Here is a 16227-nt window from a genome sequence, read left to right as displayed (position 1 = left end):
TGGTGGGAACACATGGGAATGGGAGAGAGAAGAGCTGATTTCTTGCCTAAGTTCTGTCACAGCTGTGGTGTGGTCTCTAAAGGCTCACTTTTCCCTCTTTGGTTCTGGTTTCCTTAACTGGCTAATGAAATGCATCCAATGTAAACATTGTCAGGAGTAGACAATGGGTTAAGTTGTTATTGGATCAGGATTGTACCTGTCGCAAGCCACATATGGAAACACTGACATTTTCTGAACAGATAGTGGTACCTATTTAAGAACATTCAATCCTCTTAGGCCTCTAACTGAGTGAAACTGAAAATATGTCATCTATTCAAATTGTATATCAGAAGTGCTTTGTCAAAGTCCATTTGTTTCACAAATACTCTACGAATAGGGAACCTAAAGCATTATAAGATGTAAATAATTTATATTCTTGAACCTTTGGGCTATATGCCTAGTATTCTCCATTTGTTAGGCCTGTGTCCTACTTGTATATTGTGATCTGGTACATTAAGTTGTGTATGTAACGATTCTATGAGTCCTTCTCACCCCACATGAGCGTATTAATTTTCTGCAAGGAAGAATTTCCTTTGTTTCCTATACTACACTGCATGAAGCTGGTGCTTAACATCTGTTCAGTGAATGAAAAAAATTTATGGAAATATATATATGTGTGTGTGTATATGTAATTTTGAGGTTCAGATAGTAATAGGAAATAGATTCTACTGATTTTGCCAGCTTTTGTGTGAGGAAACATGTTGGGCGCAGGCGCTCAACATACCATACCCCACCCGGGACTAAGGACCATGCCAGCTTCCGCAATGCGCTACGTCCCTCTTTAAATTAGCCAACCCGTGCGCACCTCACGCTCACTCCGTATGACTCTGGCAACCCCTGATTGGCCACAGCTGGATATGTTAGCCAGAGCCTGCGTCCCATTCCCGCCCTGCTTCCTTGTGGCAGCCTGTGATTGGTCACGGCCAAATATATAAACCAGAGCCCGCGTAAATAAAGCAGCAGTTAACTGTTGCCCACAAGAGCGTCTCCTGTCTCATTGGGGAGCTGCGCCGGTCAGAAACAGGCTTAGAGAGGAGGGGCAGGTTTTAAACTGGAGCACTTCTCTCTGGCACCTCCATGCTATCCCCTTTGGCATTATGCTGCCCGTCTTGGGCGTGGCACCCTCTGAACTAAATACTTCTCAAAACATACATTGTTTCCCCACTGAATGCCTTTTAATTATTATTATTCATAATGAGCATTTGTGGAATTCCTTCTGTACTGTACAAATAAAGTTTTAGAGATACACAGATTCCATCTTGAAAGAGGATTATCAGCCATTTGGTGAAAATAAAAGTGATGCTGATAGGGAGAGAGAAAGAGAGAGAGAGGAAGAGAGAGAGAGAGAGAGAGAACCACACGTAGCCCATGCTGAATAGCTAGGAAATGCAACGTGTAGTCTCGGATGCCATGACTGACTTTAAATTGAACACATAGGATCATGTAATAAAGTTGTATTTACACATTCGCTCTTTTATTCACTATTTCTCCTTGCTTCTCATCTCTCCCTTATAAGTGTCTTTCTTCTTCCTGAAGTACATTCTTCAGGAATTGTGTACATCTTGTTTAAAATTCAGAAAAGCACATTAAAAAATGTAGCCTCCTCCATGCTCTAAGCTTCAAGAGTCACCAATGACTGAGGTGGTCAGACAGACTGGAAGAGGAAGAAGAACTCAGAATGACCCTCAGTGGAAAAAGTAACACACATCAGAAAGGAAGCGGGGAGCAAACACTTTGGCAAGGGAGGAGGAGAACCCAAGTGCCAATGGGCGGAGGCACTGAACATGTCACAAGGGGTCTGAGAAAAGGTCCCGGGGACAATGAGCATATGGGGCTCTAGGAGGTGGATATGTGTCCAGCTCTCCTGGGTGTTGAGGGTGAGGGAGGAGCCTTGAGTCTTTCCTTCCTAGAGGGGTCTGTCTGCACCATCAGTCAGGCAAGTTTAACATTAAATCCTGCTGTAAAACTTGCACAAGCTTGATGGAGCGAGGCAACCTCTTACAGCTCCTGTTACCAGGTTAGGGTGAGGGGTAAATGGAAGATGCAGCTTAATGTCTTAGAACACTGTTTGGTATTTTGCAAGTGCTCATTACATGTTACTATTATTACTGCCATTTTATTGACAGTCAGCACATGGGATCAGCCTTAGATTGTCCCTGTACAGCTTTATAGGTGACATGAATAAAAATCAAGGCTGGACTCCCAGCCCAACCTTGGAAGCTTCTCTGAACTGGAGAGAGCTGACTTGTGAGTTCCCCAATCTCAGTGCTTTTGCATGGAAAGAGGGAAATTACTCACAGAATGACTGGTCCTGAAGCTCCCTGGAAAACACCATTGGGCAATTCTTCCAAATTATCATTATCACTTAGATTCCTGTGGATGGAGTTGGGGGAAAAAAATGAGAAATGCAAAGTTTCATAAATACCTTTGTTGTAAGAGCTGTTACCCTTCAAATGGCCTGGAAACACAGTCCAGGCTACTTACAGGTCATCTAGCTGGGTTCCGTTGAATGCACAGTTCTGTATTTCTTGAATCCCATTCTTATTCAACCGTCTGAAACAAATGGGCCATTAAAAAAACCAATAATGTCAGATGCCAGCAAGACAAGGCTTTCATAATTGGAAGCACTGGGGCAAGGTCAGATAGCGCATGTAGGTGGACTAAGTAACACCTCGCCCTTAAATCTCGGGGACAGCCGTGGGGGGAGACTAATTCATCACTGAATAACCTTTGTAACTTTTGAAGTTTGTGTTAAATGCATGTACTATGTACTCAGTGGAATAAATGAGTTCATGTGAAAAGGAATAAGTGAAACTTAATTTTAAAAAGACACACTTAGGCAGCAGTGTGAATCCCCCGCAAGTGTAAGGTTTTGGCACACATTCCCTCATGTGTAGAGAAGACGCTAAGGGAGGAAAGGTAAAGATCGTTCCTGCCCTGTAGAGCAGAAATCGCACAATTACTGAAGCAATGTTTCTAAGGCAGAGAAGGCACACCGCGTGTCACTTTTATCTAAGGCCTTCAGCCTTCTGCCCATGCTCACCCACAGCAGCAACCTGGCTGTCACCAGAAGTGATTTAATTAAGTTGTCAGACAACCTGAGCATCGCCTGTGCCCCACGGGGCCCTGGCTTTTCCAGGTTTGTGGAGGTGGCTCTGGGTTAAGCCAGAGAGGAGGAGAAATCAATTACTGAGACCGTGGGCTGCGGCTGAGTGATGTGCTGTGAGTGGGTGTGGGAGGCGCAGGGAGAGCTGGGCTTACTGTGGAAATGCTGGAGAGGTTTGCTTCTCAGCCCAGTGTGAGGAAAAAAAAAATAATCCAGAGGGGAGCAAGATAAATCTTTTTCAAAGTTAGTGACCACTCAGCTGTGTAGTGCCATTCTGCTCACTACCCCCTGCCCATGGGACACCCCTCTCAGGGGCAGCTCCTGGCCTCCTTGTCATCTGTCCCAGGCTGGTGGAGACTGCAGGGGCAACTCTCCCTGACTTGGGGGGTGCACATCCCTGCGAGTCTTGGATCAAACCCTCAGACAGCAAAACTTTTCTGTAAGGTGCCAGATACTAATCTATAGGTTTTATGGGTCAAGATGCATGTTTAGCTCTTACCAAAAAATTTTCACAAAATTTTTGTTGACCAAATTCAAAAGATAATAATAATTGAGCACAAATTTTTTTCTTTCATAATATAGTTCTGTTATTGAAAATAGTGGAATATTTGGGGGGCAGGAAGGTAACATTTCATTTCAGTTAGGTTCAATATCAGTGTTACCTATCACTAGAGTGTTCAGTTGTAAAAATTAGTGAGTTGTAGCATATAGGCTGGATTTAGCCTGTGCACCATAGTTGGTTGACCTTTAATTTAACATCTACAGCTTTACAAATGCACAGGGGGGGCTCCATCTAGTTTTCTATAGACTATGTAATTGATCTTTACTGCACATGTATGTCCTATAAACAGATATTGTTCTGATTAAGTAAGCTACAGACTGATTTGGAGGGTTTGTTACAGTCTTTGCTAAAGTCACCCCTTGTCTCTATCATCTGGAGAGAAGGACCATATTTTTTTATATCAACAATGGATCACCACTCAAGAAACAAATCATGTTTAGAGTGCCTGCTTTTGAGAAGATGTGTGCCGTAGGAGATTCAGACTGCTAACAAAGGGAAGCTAGCATTTGTGAAGCACATTCCTAGTGTAAGACAGGACAACCCTGTTCTAAAACCAGATGATGAGAGTGAGGACAACATCAACCTGGGCAGAGAGCATCAGCTGAAGAATAACTGCAGCAGGGTTTACCCCAAGCCTGAGGGCTCTGAGTGCCTGGGGACAAGACCATGGAATCTATTGGCAAGGGCTGCTCCTCCTAAAGAATGAGGGTGCAGGGACCTGGCCCGTTGAACCACGGAGCCTGGCAAGTGGGATGCAAGCCAGCCTAGGAGGGGAGGGAGGGCGAGCACGATAAGGAAGCTCTCTTGAGGCCAAAGTGTCCTGTGAGCGGTCCTGTGACCTCATTATGTCTTGTGACTCAGGTTATTCATCTGGCTGGCTGTAGCTTCAAGCTGTTCCTATCCAACCCCTCTGCTTGCTGGGGACAGGAAGGGCTCAGGAGCCTCTACATGACTGGTACTTGGCTCCTTTCCTTGAGTCGTTAACCAAACGTCAGATAATCATTCATTGTTGCACTGTTTAAAAAATAGAAATATATTTATATTCAGTTTCAGAATAGGCCTGAGAATTTTGAAATCTCCTGGATGAAAGCTTTTCCAGTCCTCATGATATTTAGCAATGTGTTTTCCCCTGAGTTCTCTCCGGTGTCCCCACTGGGGAAGCACCCACACTGAGAACAGTGGGAGGCTTAGGCTGTGTTGAGCATGACTCTTCTCATTCTATTATCTATGGATTAAGGGACAGCCAAGGTAAGAAAAATAGGTGTCATCCTCACAAGTGTAAATCTATCCTTTAGAAACACTTCTGAAAAGTGTTGACACTTAAAAGCAAACCATCCTCTCTTGCAAAGCATACTCCTAAATTCTGGAGAGTCAGCAAAGAGAAGACAGGATGTGTATGCTATTTGTAGCTTTCAGTTAAATGTGCACAATCAGGTTTATGTAAAAAAAAAAATGACAAGGCGTGCCACAAAAAAACGAAGTAAAACAAAACCAAACCACCCCCAACGATTTGTAAAATGAAAAGATAAAATACTTTTCTTACAGAGGCAATTGGAATTACTGGTTTCCCAAATATCATGCTGGTTGTCTAACTTCTGTCGGCCATTTGAACACTCAGGTAGCCCATGATATCTGTTTCTTGGCCATCCTGCCTGGATATTGGATAAACTAAGTTGACTACTAGCACAGGAGGTTAGTTTGTTCATTAAGAATGTAAAGTGCACTTAAAAACTTGCCCGGAAGTCAGAGGGAGTAACTCAAGCTCATTTAAAAAAATGTGATCATTCCAAGAAAATGGGAAGCCATGTTATGCTCAGCGTGCGCCTGAGCAGGAGCTACTCCATGTGGTTAGGGCAGGAGAACCCTGGCTTCCACACAGCCTCCTTCCTGGTCTTTTCTTTGGGCAATGGAAGCCTTGCCGGGCAGTAACTAGCTTCATTGATGCATGAATTATTCTGTCGTTTGGAACAGATGTTAGATCACAGGAGACCACCATTCAAAGCAATTTTAGATTCTTGAATCCCATTACAGAATCATAAATTAATAGCATGACTTCATGTTGTGATTCTGAAATGGAAAGATGAGGGGAAAACACAGAACCAGAGAGTGATTTAAATGGTGAAACACCAAAATTACCCAGACAGAAAAGGAGTATCCTATTATGAGAAAGATGTCATTAAGTGAAAAATTAAAGGTTGCTCTGCTGGACTTTGCCCCTTACTTACAGAATCACACTTTCAGAACTCAGCCCCAGGAAAGAATTTCTTTCAACCGTGTGGATGTTTATGTTATCTTGAATGTCTCTAGAAGAAAGTATGGACAAGTTAGATATTTGTGTTCACTTGTGTAACTTTTCCACATTGGTTTAGTTGGTGTGATGTGATTTTAGTTGAGGTAATGTGCTTTTATGAACTCACAGTCTGGGAAGCGAACTTGTCTTTAATAAGTGAATTCTTAAAGATGGAACTGTAGGCAGCAGTTTCATTTACCTCTGCAGTTTTCTTAGCTAATATCTCCATTTTAAGGTTCTCATTATCATAGCTGTTTGTTATCCGTGCTTCCACATTAGGGCTCTGCTCAACAAGACAAAAACACTAAAACTGTCACCTCCATCCCACCTTCCCCGTTCTTCTCGGTCAGGCCTTCTTTCTCTCCCTTCTCACTCTCCATCTTACAGCTCTTTCCTTTTGTCTATTTTCTTAGGTCAAAGGACGATTTTATTGTTGACTTTTCTTTTACTGAATTAAAGAATGGAGAAAGTCTTATGCTTCTGCTTATATTCCTTGTCATTTCATCAAACTTCCCTGTTAGGTCTGATGTAACATGCAGAATGAGTAAACAGCTGGAAAGGACTAGAAGTATCTCTCTTTCTCTGTCTGTCTCCCCTGTTCCTTCAGGGTCTGCCATATTCTTATAATTTCACTGTTGAAAATAAAGTTACCATTACACATTGCCTTTTCTCCTCCTCTTTCAAATTCTGGCTACCTTGGGAAGAGGCCAGGACATCAAGTCACTGATGCTTCTGTATGAATTTTTCAGATAATCTCTTTATGCACAGAGCAGCATAGGAACTCTGGGAGGAAGAGGGAGGATAATAGGACATGGAGAAGTTGTAAGGGATCAGTAATAAAGCATTAATTAGTAGAGAGAAAGAGAGACAGACAGACAGACAGACACACACACACACACACACAGAGAGACAGACAGAGAGAGAGAGACAGAGAGACAGAGAGAAAGTGACAGACACAGAGACACAGACAGACACACATAGAGAAAGACTGATTTTGCTACAAGCTTGGTCTGTCTGTAGCCCTTGGTGAGGAGGTTGCTGACTTCCTCCAAGCAGAGGCTGGCTGCTTGTAGGTGAGATGAGACTAAGGATTTTGCTGCATGTATTCCTACTTGTGTTCATCCAGGGGACACTTTGGAAGATGTAGGTTGCTTACTGCACGTCAGAGGCCCAGAAGGCTATTGGGCATGACAGCCCTGGGGAGAGCTGGTAACTTCTTGCTAAGATTTGGAGCTCAAGTGTCCCCCAAAGCCCATATATTAAAAGCTTGGTCCCTAGCTTGGTGCTGTTGGAAAGTGATGGAAGCTTTAGAAGGTGGGGCCATGTGAGGTCTTTGGGTCCCTGGGGCATGACTCTTAAGGACATTGTGGTGTCCTGGCCTCTTCCTTGGTTTCTCTTTTCATTTCCTGGCAGTGAGGTGAGTAGTTTTGCTCTGCCTCCTCTTCCTGCCATGACATGTTTCCACAGCACAAAGCAGTGGGGCCCACCAATCATGGACTAAAACCTCTAAAACTAGTGTAAAAATAAACCCTTTCTCTCTGTCAGTTAACTGTTTCACGCACTTTTTTTTTGTAGTGACAAAAAGCTAATGGACACACTTCTCAACAAAAAACTTACAGTAGAACCTTTTGAAGAGATTGAATCTTGTGAACAGCTGGCAAGTGCTTAATACCTGTGTTGGATATTAACCTAGAGAGGGACAAAATAAGAGTGAGAAAACAAGAAGCTCCATTTAAGCAGTTGTTAGAACTTCCTACATTCGAAATACCAATTTTGAAGTGTCAAAAACACCTATCAGATGACTCTATCATATATCTGAATTATGCTTAACATTTTAACCAGGCTCAAGTAAGCAAGTGATGGCCAAGAGTGAAGAAATTTAAACTTCGGGTGTAAAGGAGATATGCTGTCATGACATATATTTTTCCTAAAGATCGATAAGTGAACATGATCTAAGCATACTTTCCAACTGGGTGACAAAATTCTCGTTATTGCACATTTCCAGCCTCAGCACACTTGCTAGAAATCTTTCCCCCACTCTTTCCTCCACTCCAAGTAACTCTGTTAACATCTGACTGTGAAATTCAGTGCCCCTGAACTCAGAGTATGCATATGTAGCCCGAGCTAAGTCAGGTGGGTTCTCCAGTGAAGTGTTGGAGATTGTTTAGAGCTGAATCATCGGGGGCCATTGCCCACAGACATGGCCCATAGATGCCTAAGCCAGACCTACCCTCGATCTTTTCCAAGACCTGATTGGCGTGGCTTGGCTTCCTTAGGACGCAGAGTCTGAGAGTTTGCCACGAAGGTTGTGTTGCAGGAATGCAATTTTGGTAATATGAGTTCAGAGTTCCCAAGACAGGAAGTGTGAAACAGACATTGAGGAAAGCTAATCAATGCCAGGATGAATTATGGAGCTGGATGCCACTGCTGGTGATGGCTCCTTAGTCCCAAGGACTAGATTTAGGAGTTTTTTGAAACATACGTCAGAACTGTCATTGTGAGCAGAAAATAGTGAAGGGAATGACTCATCCATAGACTTCTATTTCTTGTTGGTCAGAGGTGACACTGTGGTATTGACGCCCTGCTTCTAGCTTGCACATTTCTGATACCCAGGGAATTCCTGATTGACCATCTCTTACTGCGGTGTCGAAGCAGGCCCAGAGCAGGAGTGAAAAGTATACAAAGCTAAACTAAGCATTTCCCAGCACACTTACATTAATCTGGGTGAAATCCAGCTGAAATGAACTGCCCCCACAGAGGTTAAGGTTCTCAGGTGGCTCATGAAAATTGTCCAACACACTGTTTACCACTTCTTTCATGCCTAGGAGTTGCTCTAAAGCCTTTGGTATCTCTACTCCAATTTCCTTCTTCAGTGACTGACTTATCTAAGGCAGAGTTAATCTTGCTTTCTTGAAACCTAAGACACCTTAATGATGGATTCATTATTGTAAAGGATGATATATCTTTTTGAGTTTATCACTTTTGGTATCTTATTCTCCATTTTATCTAGAGAATCTGTGAATCTGTCTGTGGGTTCTCAAATGGTTCTTGGATCTTTTGTTTCTGCATGGTCCCCAATGATCCATATACCATTTTCTTGATCAGCTGTCCTTTGTATACTATAATAGTGCCTGAGATGGCCATTTGCTTTTTATGGAGTAAAGGGTTATTATCATTTTATTATTACTACTGTTCTTGAGACAAGGTCTCACTGTGTAGTCTAAGCTAACCTCAAACTCACAGTGGAGTCTAGGCTGACCTTAAACTCCTAAATCTAGTCCTTGAGACTAGGGAGCCATCACCAGCAGTGGCATCCAGCTCCATAATTCATCCTGGCATTGATTAGCTTTCCTCAATACATGCCTTGGCCTCCCGCCTGCTGGGATTACAGGCATGCATCGACATGACCAGCTGGAAAGCAATTGTTAATATAGTCTTTTGAAGGGTGTGTATGTTTTCATGTTTATTTTAAATATTTACATGCATAAAAATTAACTTTTTGGCACAGAGGTCTGTGAGGAGCCATGTGACCCCAAGCACCATTCAGATACAGGATGATGCCACCACTCTCTGAATTGCTTTCTGTTTCTCCTTGGTAGTTAAGCTCTTCCTCGACCATCAGTTCTTAGGACTCCCAATCAAGTTTCTGTGTTTATAATTTTGCCTTTTCTGAAATGTCATGTCAATGGAATAATCTAGTGCATGCATTTAGTGTCTGGCTTCTTTGCACTTATAATATTATTTTTGATCCTTCCATGTTGTTATGTGTATCAGTACTTCATCACTTTCAATTGCTAAGCAGTACTATGTCCTGTGAATGTCCCATGGTTTGTTATCCATTTACAGGTTGAAGGATATCCGGGATATTTCCATTTTTTTGGAAAAAATATGTATTAGATGTATCTATGTTTATATACAATGCATGAATAAAAGCTTCTTTAAACATTTGTGTGCAGTTTTTTATGCATGAGAAGTGTACAGGGTTTCCTTATTCTTGGGTGAATACCTAGGATTGGGATTGTTGGATCTTATGGTAAGCGTACATTTGAACAACTTGGCAGTTTCTTACTAAGTGGTTGTGGCATTCTTAATTGTCACCAGCAATGCATTCAGTTCTATATCTTCTGTTTTAAAAAAATATATATTCTTCATATATAATATGTACTTACTGTGGGATTATGAAAATATGGAAACATCTACATAGAAAAGCAAAGATCACCTGTTACCTCACTACCCAGGGAGTCTGCTAACATTTGAAGATTGAAGTGTTTGCCAAAATAACTCTCATGATTACTCTCCATAACCCCTGAGATTCTACTCATTCCCAACAGAAACACTGCCATAACTTTAAATACACAATACATGACATAGGCCTATCCCACATTGGTTATTTAATCTTATCTTCCTTCTATTTTTAGATCTCTTCCCATGTCTTTATGCAGTATTCCCTTAATGAGACATCAAACCAGGAACCACTTTAATACTTTCTGACAATCCTTTTCTACTGTGTAGATTTGGAATGCAGTATATGCTCATAAAATACTGGGCTAATTGGTTGATATTTCTAAAGCATTTCTTATTTCTGTCACCAAGAATGTATCAAAATCCAGAGTTAGTTAATTTACTTGTCAGGTATCACTACAATTTGGGGTAATTATTTCTAAACAGAGGCAGGGAGGTCTAGAGGACAGGAATCACTAGGCCTGCAGGGCAAGTATGGTACAAACTAAAACTACATCATTTTATATCGGTAGGTCAGATTGGATATAGACTGTCACTATCAAGGTAGACATTATCTCAAGTGTCTCTGTCCCCTGCTTCACAATCCCATGATTCAACTTTTACTCTAGTTGTTACCATGGCAATAAGCTATCATCCAATTTAACTTGGCAGACACTCGCCTCGGCTATGCTGGGTACCTTTCACTTTCTATCCTGTGTGGGTTTTTTTTGCTACCTTTCAGTGAAGAACTTACAGGGATCTGTTCAATCATTCTAAGGCTTTTGCAGATCTAGAAGTGCTAGGGAGTTACCACTCCATAGGAACGCTTGATGGGTTCCCTTCTTTCCTTGGGTGAACAATTCTGGATATGTTCTACATGATAATTTAGATGAGGCCCGGATACCATGAGGTGTTCCTTTTGATAATACAGTTTTGAAAAATCTTTCCCTCTTTCCATTGTTGTCTTCTTTGTCATCTAAAATCTTAGCTTTGGATACATAAGTAAACTGTTTACACAGTACATCCTTGCTCTGACATTTTTAGCCCAAGAGATCTTAGTATAAGATGGGTGCTGACTTGAGCTGAATTTCACATTTTGCATAAATTATCAATGGTTGTCATTTCCTTTTACTGCATATCTATTTCCAATTGCAGCCTTGCCCTATTTAAAAGGATTTTAAAAGGGTGTTCTGTACATGCGATCATCATTTTCCCTTATCTTACTTCAACCTATTTCAATCTCTTTTTCATCTTATATCTCTTCATCAGACTACTGTCATGGCCAAAACCCACAAACCACTCCCAACCAAATCAAACATTAAAATTCTCATTTTATTAGACCCTGGGGGTCATTCAGCACTCTTTGTCAGTCTGTCTCTCTTCTACTGGTTTCTTTAGGGTGCCATTCTTCTTTTATTACCACTTCTCTGTTATGGTGGTACTTTGGCTCATGACCCCACATCATTTCACAATTCTGGAAAAGGTGGTCACATCTGTGTCCATGCGGGAAAGATGGCTGTGCTTGTGTTTGTCACCCACGTCCGGTTCACAAACAGAAACAAAATTTTCCCAAGTGCTTCTGTTTGTGAACCCAATTGTTAGCAAACGAAAGTGTTCATGAGCCAAGGCACCACCATACAGTACATTTTTAGTGTTCCTCTTTTATTCCCCTTCCTTGATTGTACCCAATCTCCTTATTGTCTTGGACAGGTGATTAGGTCTTGTTTCCAGTGGCTTTAAACAATATGAGTACAGCTACACCTGGGTGCATACTTGCATTCTCTCTGTCACTGAGAAGCTTGCTGCCCATGTCCTCCTGAGTGCTTCACTGACAGTCAGCAGTCAGCTAGGCTTGTCCTGTTTACCACTCCCACCAAACCATTCCTCAATCCCATCTTCTCCAAAAGAACACTGCCATTCATCAATTGTTTGAAATTTGATAACCATGGCTACTTCTTCCTTGCTCACCAGTGTACGGTCCAGCTTGAAGTCTTCTTCGTTTCCATTTCCAAAGTATGTCTTGACTCTGCAGTTTGTCTATCTCCACAGACAACATTCTAAAACAAGTCACCATTGTTCTTTCTGGTTTCTGCAATGGTCTCCTGCTTTCCACACATTTAATCTCATTCTTTTCGAATCCATTCTCCAGAGAGCGCATAGAGCATTATTTTTAAAAATGTAAACCAGATTGATTTAGTCTTCTGCTGTGAGGCATTTACTTTTGTTCCATAACACTTAGGGTAAGATTTATGCTCTTCACCCTCCTCTCATGCTTTCCATCAACGCACCTTAGCTGCAGGTGCTCTTGCTGAGGTTCTTGATACACCTAGTTCTTCCCTGGCTCAGGGTATTTGCATGTGTGCTCTCTGGAAGGCTCATATCTTTCTTTTCTGGAATAATTTCAATTCAACTCTCAGAATTCAGTCATACATTTTATTTCCTCAGAGAAGAGTTCCATGGTTGCCAATCTAAATTATAGATCCTGATTTATTCCTGGTATCATTTTAAGGACTTTTTCCTTTTTTGATCATTCATCAGAATTCTGAACTGTACATCGTTACTCACCCAGTGTCTGTGTGTCCAATCAGATTGTGAGGGATCTGAGAGAGGAAGCCTTAATTTTCATGAGAACCCCGTGTCGGCACAGTTGTTGGCACATCTGATGTGCTTGATGTTACCAGGATTTCAGGGCCAAGTAATGGGCTATGTGGGTGAGCACATGAGGGTTATGCACTCCCTGTGCTCATCATGCCTAACTGACCTGGCATTACCTGGGTAACAACCTGTTCATCTCTCTGATTGAATGACTATGAGCCTTGTACAATTGAAGAAATGAAGAAAAAATGATTTTCTGACAACAGTGGCACAGATGAATCATTTAAGTAATATTAACAACATGAGTTTCTGTAGCCTCTATGCTTAAGGACTATCTACAGAAGCACATAGAAATCTGTGGTCTTTATAGAAAAGAAAACACATTGCAAAAATGGTTGAAATTATTCCAGTGGTGCTAAGTCTAAGACACTTAAAAAGATCTAGTGACCATCCAGTGAGATGGATTATTGGTTATACCTCTGTAACAGAGACTTTCTATAACCCCAAGATAACCCAGGAAATGGAGTTTGGATGAACACTTAGTTTTCAATTCATTTTTCCCCTCTGATCAATAAATTCATGTCTGATGGAGGCTGGAAGTGGGTAATCATCTAGAAGTTCTATGTCTCAATGGGTTTGCTTTGGTCAAATGACTGTTTGCAGCAAAATTATTTTGATTCAGTCAACCATGGTTTATCTTCAAAAACAGTTAAAGGCCTGAGGGTAAAATGTCAGCAAATTTAAGTTCTGCAAATAGGTCTTTCAAAGAAAAGCGGCTAGGAGAGATCTTCCCCTCTCAATAGCAAATTTCACATTCTAAGCGTGTTGGCACCTTTTATGCCAGATTTTCCCTAAGCTTTAGGTTGCAGTGTTGAAAGCAAGCGCCTGTCCGGTATGGGTGAACTTAGTGTGGTCCCTGCCATTTCGGGGAACTGTTCCCACCCATCCTGCACAGGATCATCCTCTGGCACTTTATGAATAGGTAGCCCTGTGTGTCTAAGGCTCACCGTGGAATGAGGGTTTCCATTAATCTTTAATAGTCATAGTGGGCACTTGTTTTTTTCCTAGGGTAACAGGCCTGTGTTTTACTGTATTACATTACCCTCCAAATAAAACCTTCCTGTGTCCAAGAGAGAAGTCCAGAGATGGTATCCTAGTCTCAGGGTGCTTGCAGGTATTCAGGCACTGAGGACACATTCAGAGAGTGATGTGGTGTTGAATTGAACTACTCTGCATGAATGTTTTCAGGGTACAGAGAAGGGAGAGAGCAGTGTGGACAGGGGCAACCAGGAAGGGCACTTCTAGATAAAGAAACAAACCAGGCATCTGACTTAGTACAGTCCTGGCCTGAAATAAAAGCAGCAGGTGTGCACAGGGAGGTCACAAGAAGGCAGGAGTCAGAAGGCAACCGAAAAAGAGGAAGGAAACAGAATCTCAATTATCTCAATTATTAGGGTGAGAAGAAGGCTTGATAGACACTCACTGGAAGCTACTTTAGAGTTGTAATGGGAGAGCTAGGAAAGCATGGACTTCTCTGTGCAGAGATTGTTCTCACTGAGTCGTCACTTCAAGACTTCCTTGTAGCAATCAGGCCAAACTAGTAGGTGGTAACTGAGAACCTACGGTGGCAGCAAATAGTTAATCTACTGGACTGAGAAAAGTCAGGGGAAAGGGCCAGAAATCCCTCCCCATCGCACATGCCACCTAGTAACAAAATTCTCCAGCTCTGTTCTGCCTCAAACCCACCATGGCATGAAATGATCAATTCTGAGACTGTAAATCAGCTTTCTTTTAGTCTAAGACTTGAGACAAGCACAGAGTTCATGCCATGGCTCAAATAGACCTTTAAGATGCTTTGGGCAAATTAACTTAGGGCGTACATCCTGCCAGTTGTCTTATAAGTATTGCTTTGAGGTTTCAGATACATTTCAGCAAGTAGGTCAGTTAGCAAATATAGAATCTGCAAATAGTGAGGATCAAGTATGTATGAAAAGACTTATTATATGAGGCTTGGTGATGGTGAGATTTCTATTAACCACAGAACCTGATTAACTGGCGATTTATGTATCTGTCTGCAACATGATAAAAGGCACCAGAATACACTGTCTCCTTCACCAGAGCTTTGGTTGCATACAGCACCACAGAATCCAGGAGGTCGATGGCAGACCGTGTGAGGAGTGGTGGTAAAATGAATAGGGTCTCGGAGTCAAGGACAGAGACTTTGGGTTCAAGTGTCTGCCCTTGAGCTGGGTGGCTGACAACAAGCAGTTTGCTTGCTTTTTTATGTCTGTTTTTCTCTCTCTGTAGAATGATGGTAAGGAGTTATAAGAGACACTGGGAGATTTTCACTTCCTATCTTCCAGTCTCATGCATTCAAAACTGAGACTATGTAATTCTCATATTCAGTTCAAACTCGCCTCGGTCTCCATGGTAACCAGACTCCTTAGTAATCAGGGGGCGTTTAATTAGGCCACAGGTAGCCTAAGAGCTTGGCCCTATCTTCTTGGCTCGAGGTTCTGTTTTAATCTAGTGCCTCCGTTTAACAATAAGCTTCTGTTTGGGGGTCAGGACATGTGACATAGCTTCAAAGGTACCACTTTAGCATCAGAAGATCTGGGTTCAAGTTCTGGTTGCATCATTTGATAATGTATCCTTAGAGGTTATTTGAAATTTCTAGTACTCAAAATCCTTCCCTTTTGGTCCAGGGAAGTAAGATTTATTTGCTAAGGAAATGTGGTATCTTATCTATGCACTGTTCTAGTTCCGGCCTTCTCTTCTAGTAAACATAACTGAGACTTAATTTTTCAGTTCGGCTAGGCCCTAGGTGGCAGCTCCTATTTCTCCAGTTCTTCTGCTGTTTCTATGTCCAAGTCCCCGGGAAACTCCCAAGGCCCCTGGTTAGCAGGCCACTCCTGAGCTTCCCAGATTCCTCATGCCCCCCATCTCTAGTTGCTCCCGGCTTCCTTCTGATAGACCTGCCTGCTCAGCCTTATATGTTTATTCTGTTTAGTCTGTGAGTTCTGTCCTTTCTAGGTCAGGGCTATACTATCACTTGGAGGTTTGCTGATCGTCTCAAGAAAAATTACAGGTTTGACAAAATTAAAGGTGGCTTAATTTTTCTTTTGCAAAAAAGACAAGTGACCCAAATTTGTCTTTTTCTGTGATGACAAACAGCTACCAGAAATAATGTGGCAAAACAGATATTTTCACATTTGATGTATTAATAATGAGGAGGAGGAATATAATAGCATTTGACAGAAATACATGATATGAAAAGTTTTAGAAAAACTAATTAGAAATGATTATTTTGGTGCTGAAAATGATGTAAGTATGTCATCATGTACAAAACCTCATATTGAGTATTTTAAAACTAAAGAAATACATTTTTAAACAGCTTAAGTTTTTTATGGGGTT

At 41.7% G+C, this 16227-nt stretch overlaps 1 protein-coding gene and 1 long non-coding RNA gene across 2 annotated transcripts in view; one reads left to right on the top strand and one right to left on the bottom strand.

The window, feature by feature from the left end:
* The window catches only part of Fshr (follicle stimulating hormone receptor), a 169168-nt gene that overhangs the window by 15927 nt on the left and 137014 nt on the right, over positions 1–16227 (bottom strand). The window contains 4 exon segments of the mRNA NM_001172949.1: positions 2338–2412; positions 2524–2592; positions 5933–6010; positions 7615–7686. Of these exon segments, the coding sequence (NP_001166420.1) occupies positions 2338–2412; positions 2524–2592; positions 5933–6010; positions 7615–7686 (294 nt within the window).
* The window catches only part of LOC134471074 (uncharacterized), a 64046-nt gene that overhangs the window by 31492 nt on the left and 16327 nt on the right, over positions 1–16227 (top strand). The window lies entirely within an intron of this gene.

This window comes from Cavia porcellus, unplaced genomic scaffold (assembly GCF_034190915.1).
Source record: "Cavia porcellus strain 051 isolate PalLab524CR breed Dunkin Hartley unplaced genomic scaffold, mCavPor4.1 scaffold_1, whole genome shotgun sequence".
Classification (NCBI taxonomy): domain Eukaryota; kingdom Metazoa; phylum Chordata; class Mammalia; order Rodentia; family Caviidae; genus Cavia; species Cavia porcellus.
This window is presented reverse-complemented; position numbering and strand designations above follow the sequence as displayed.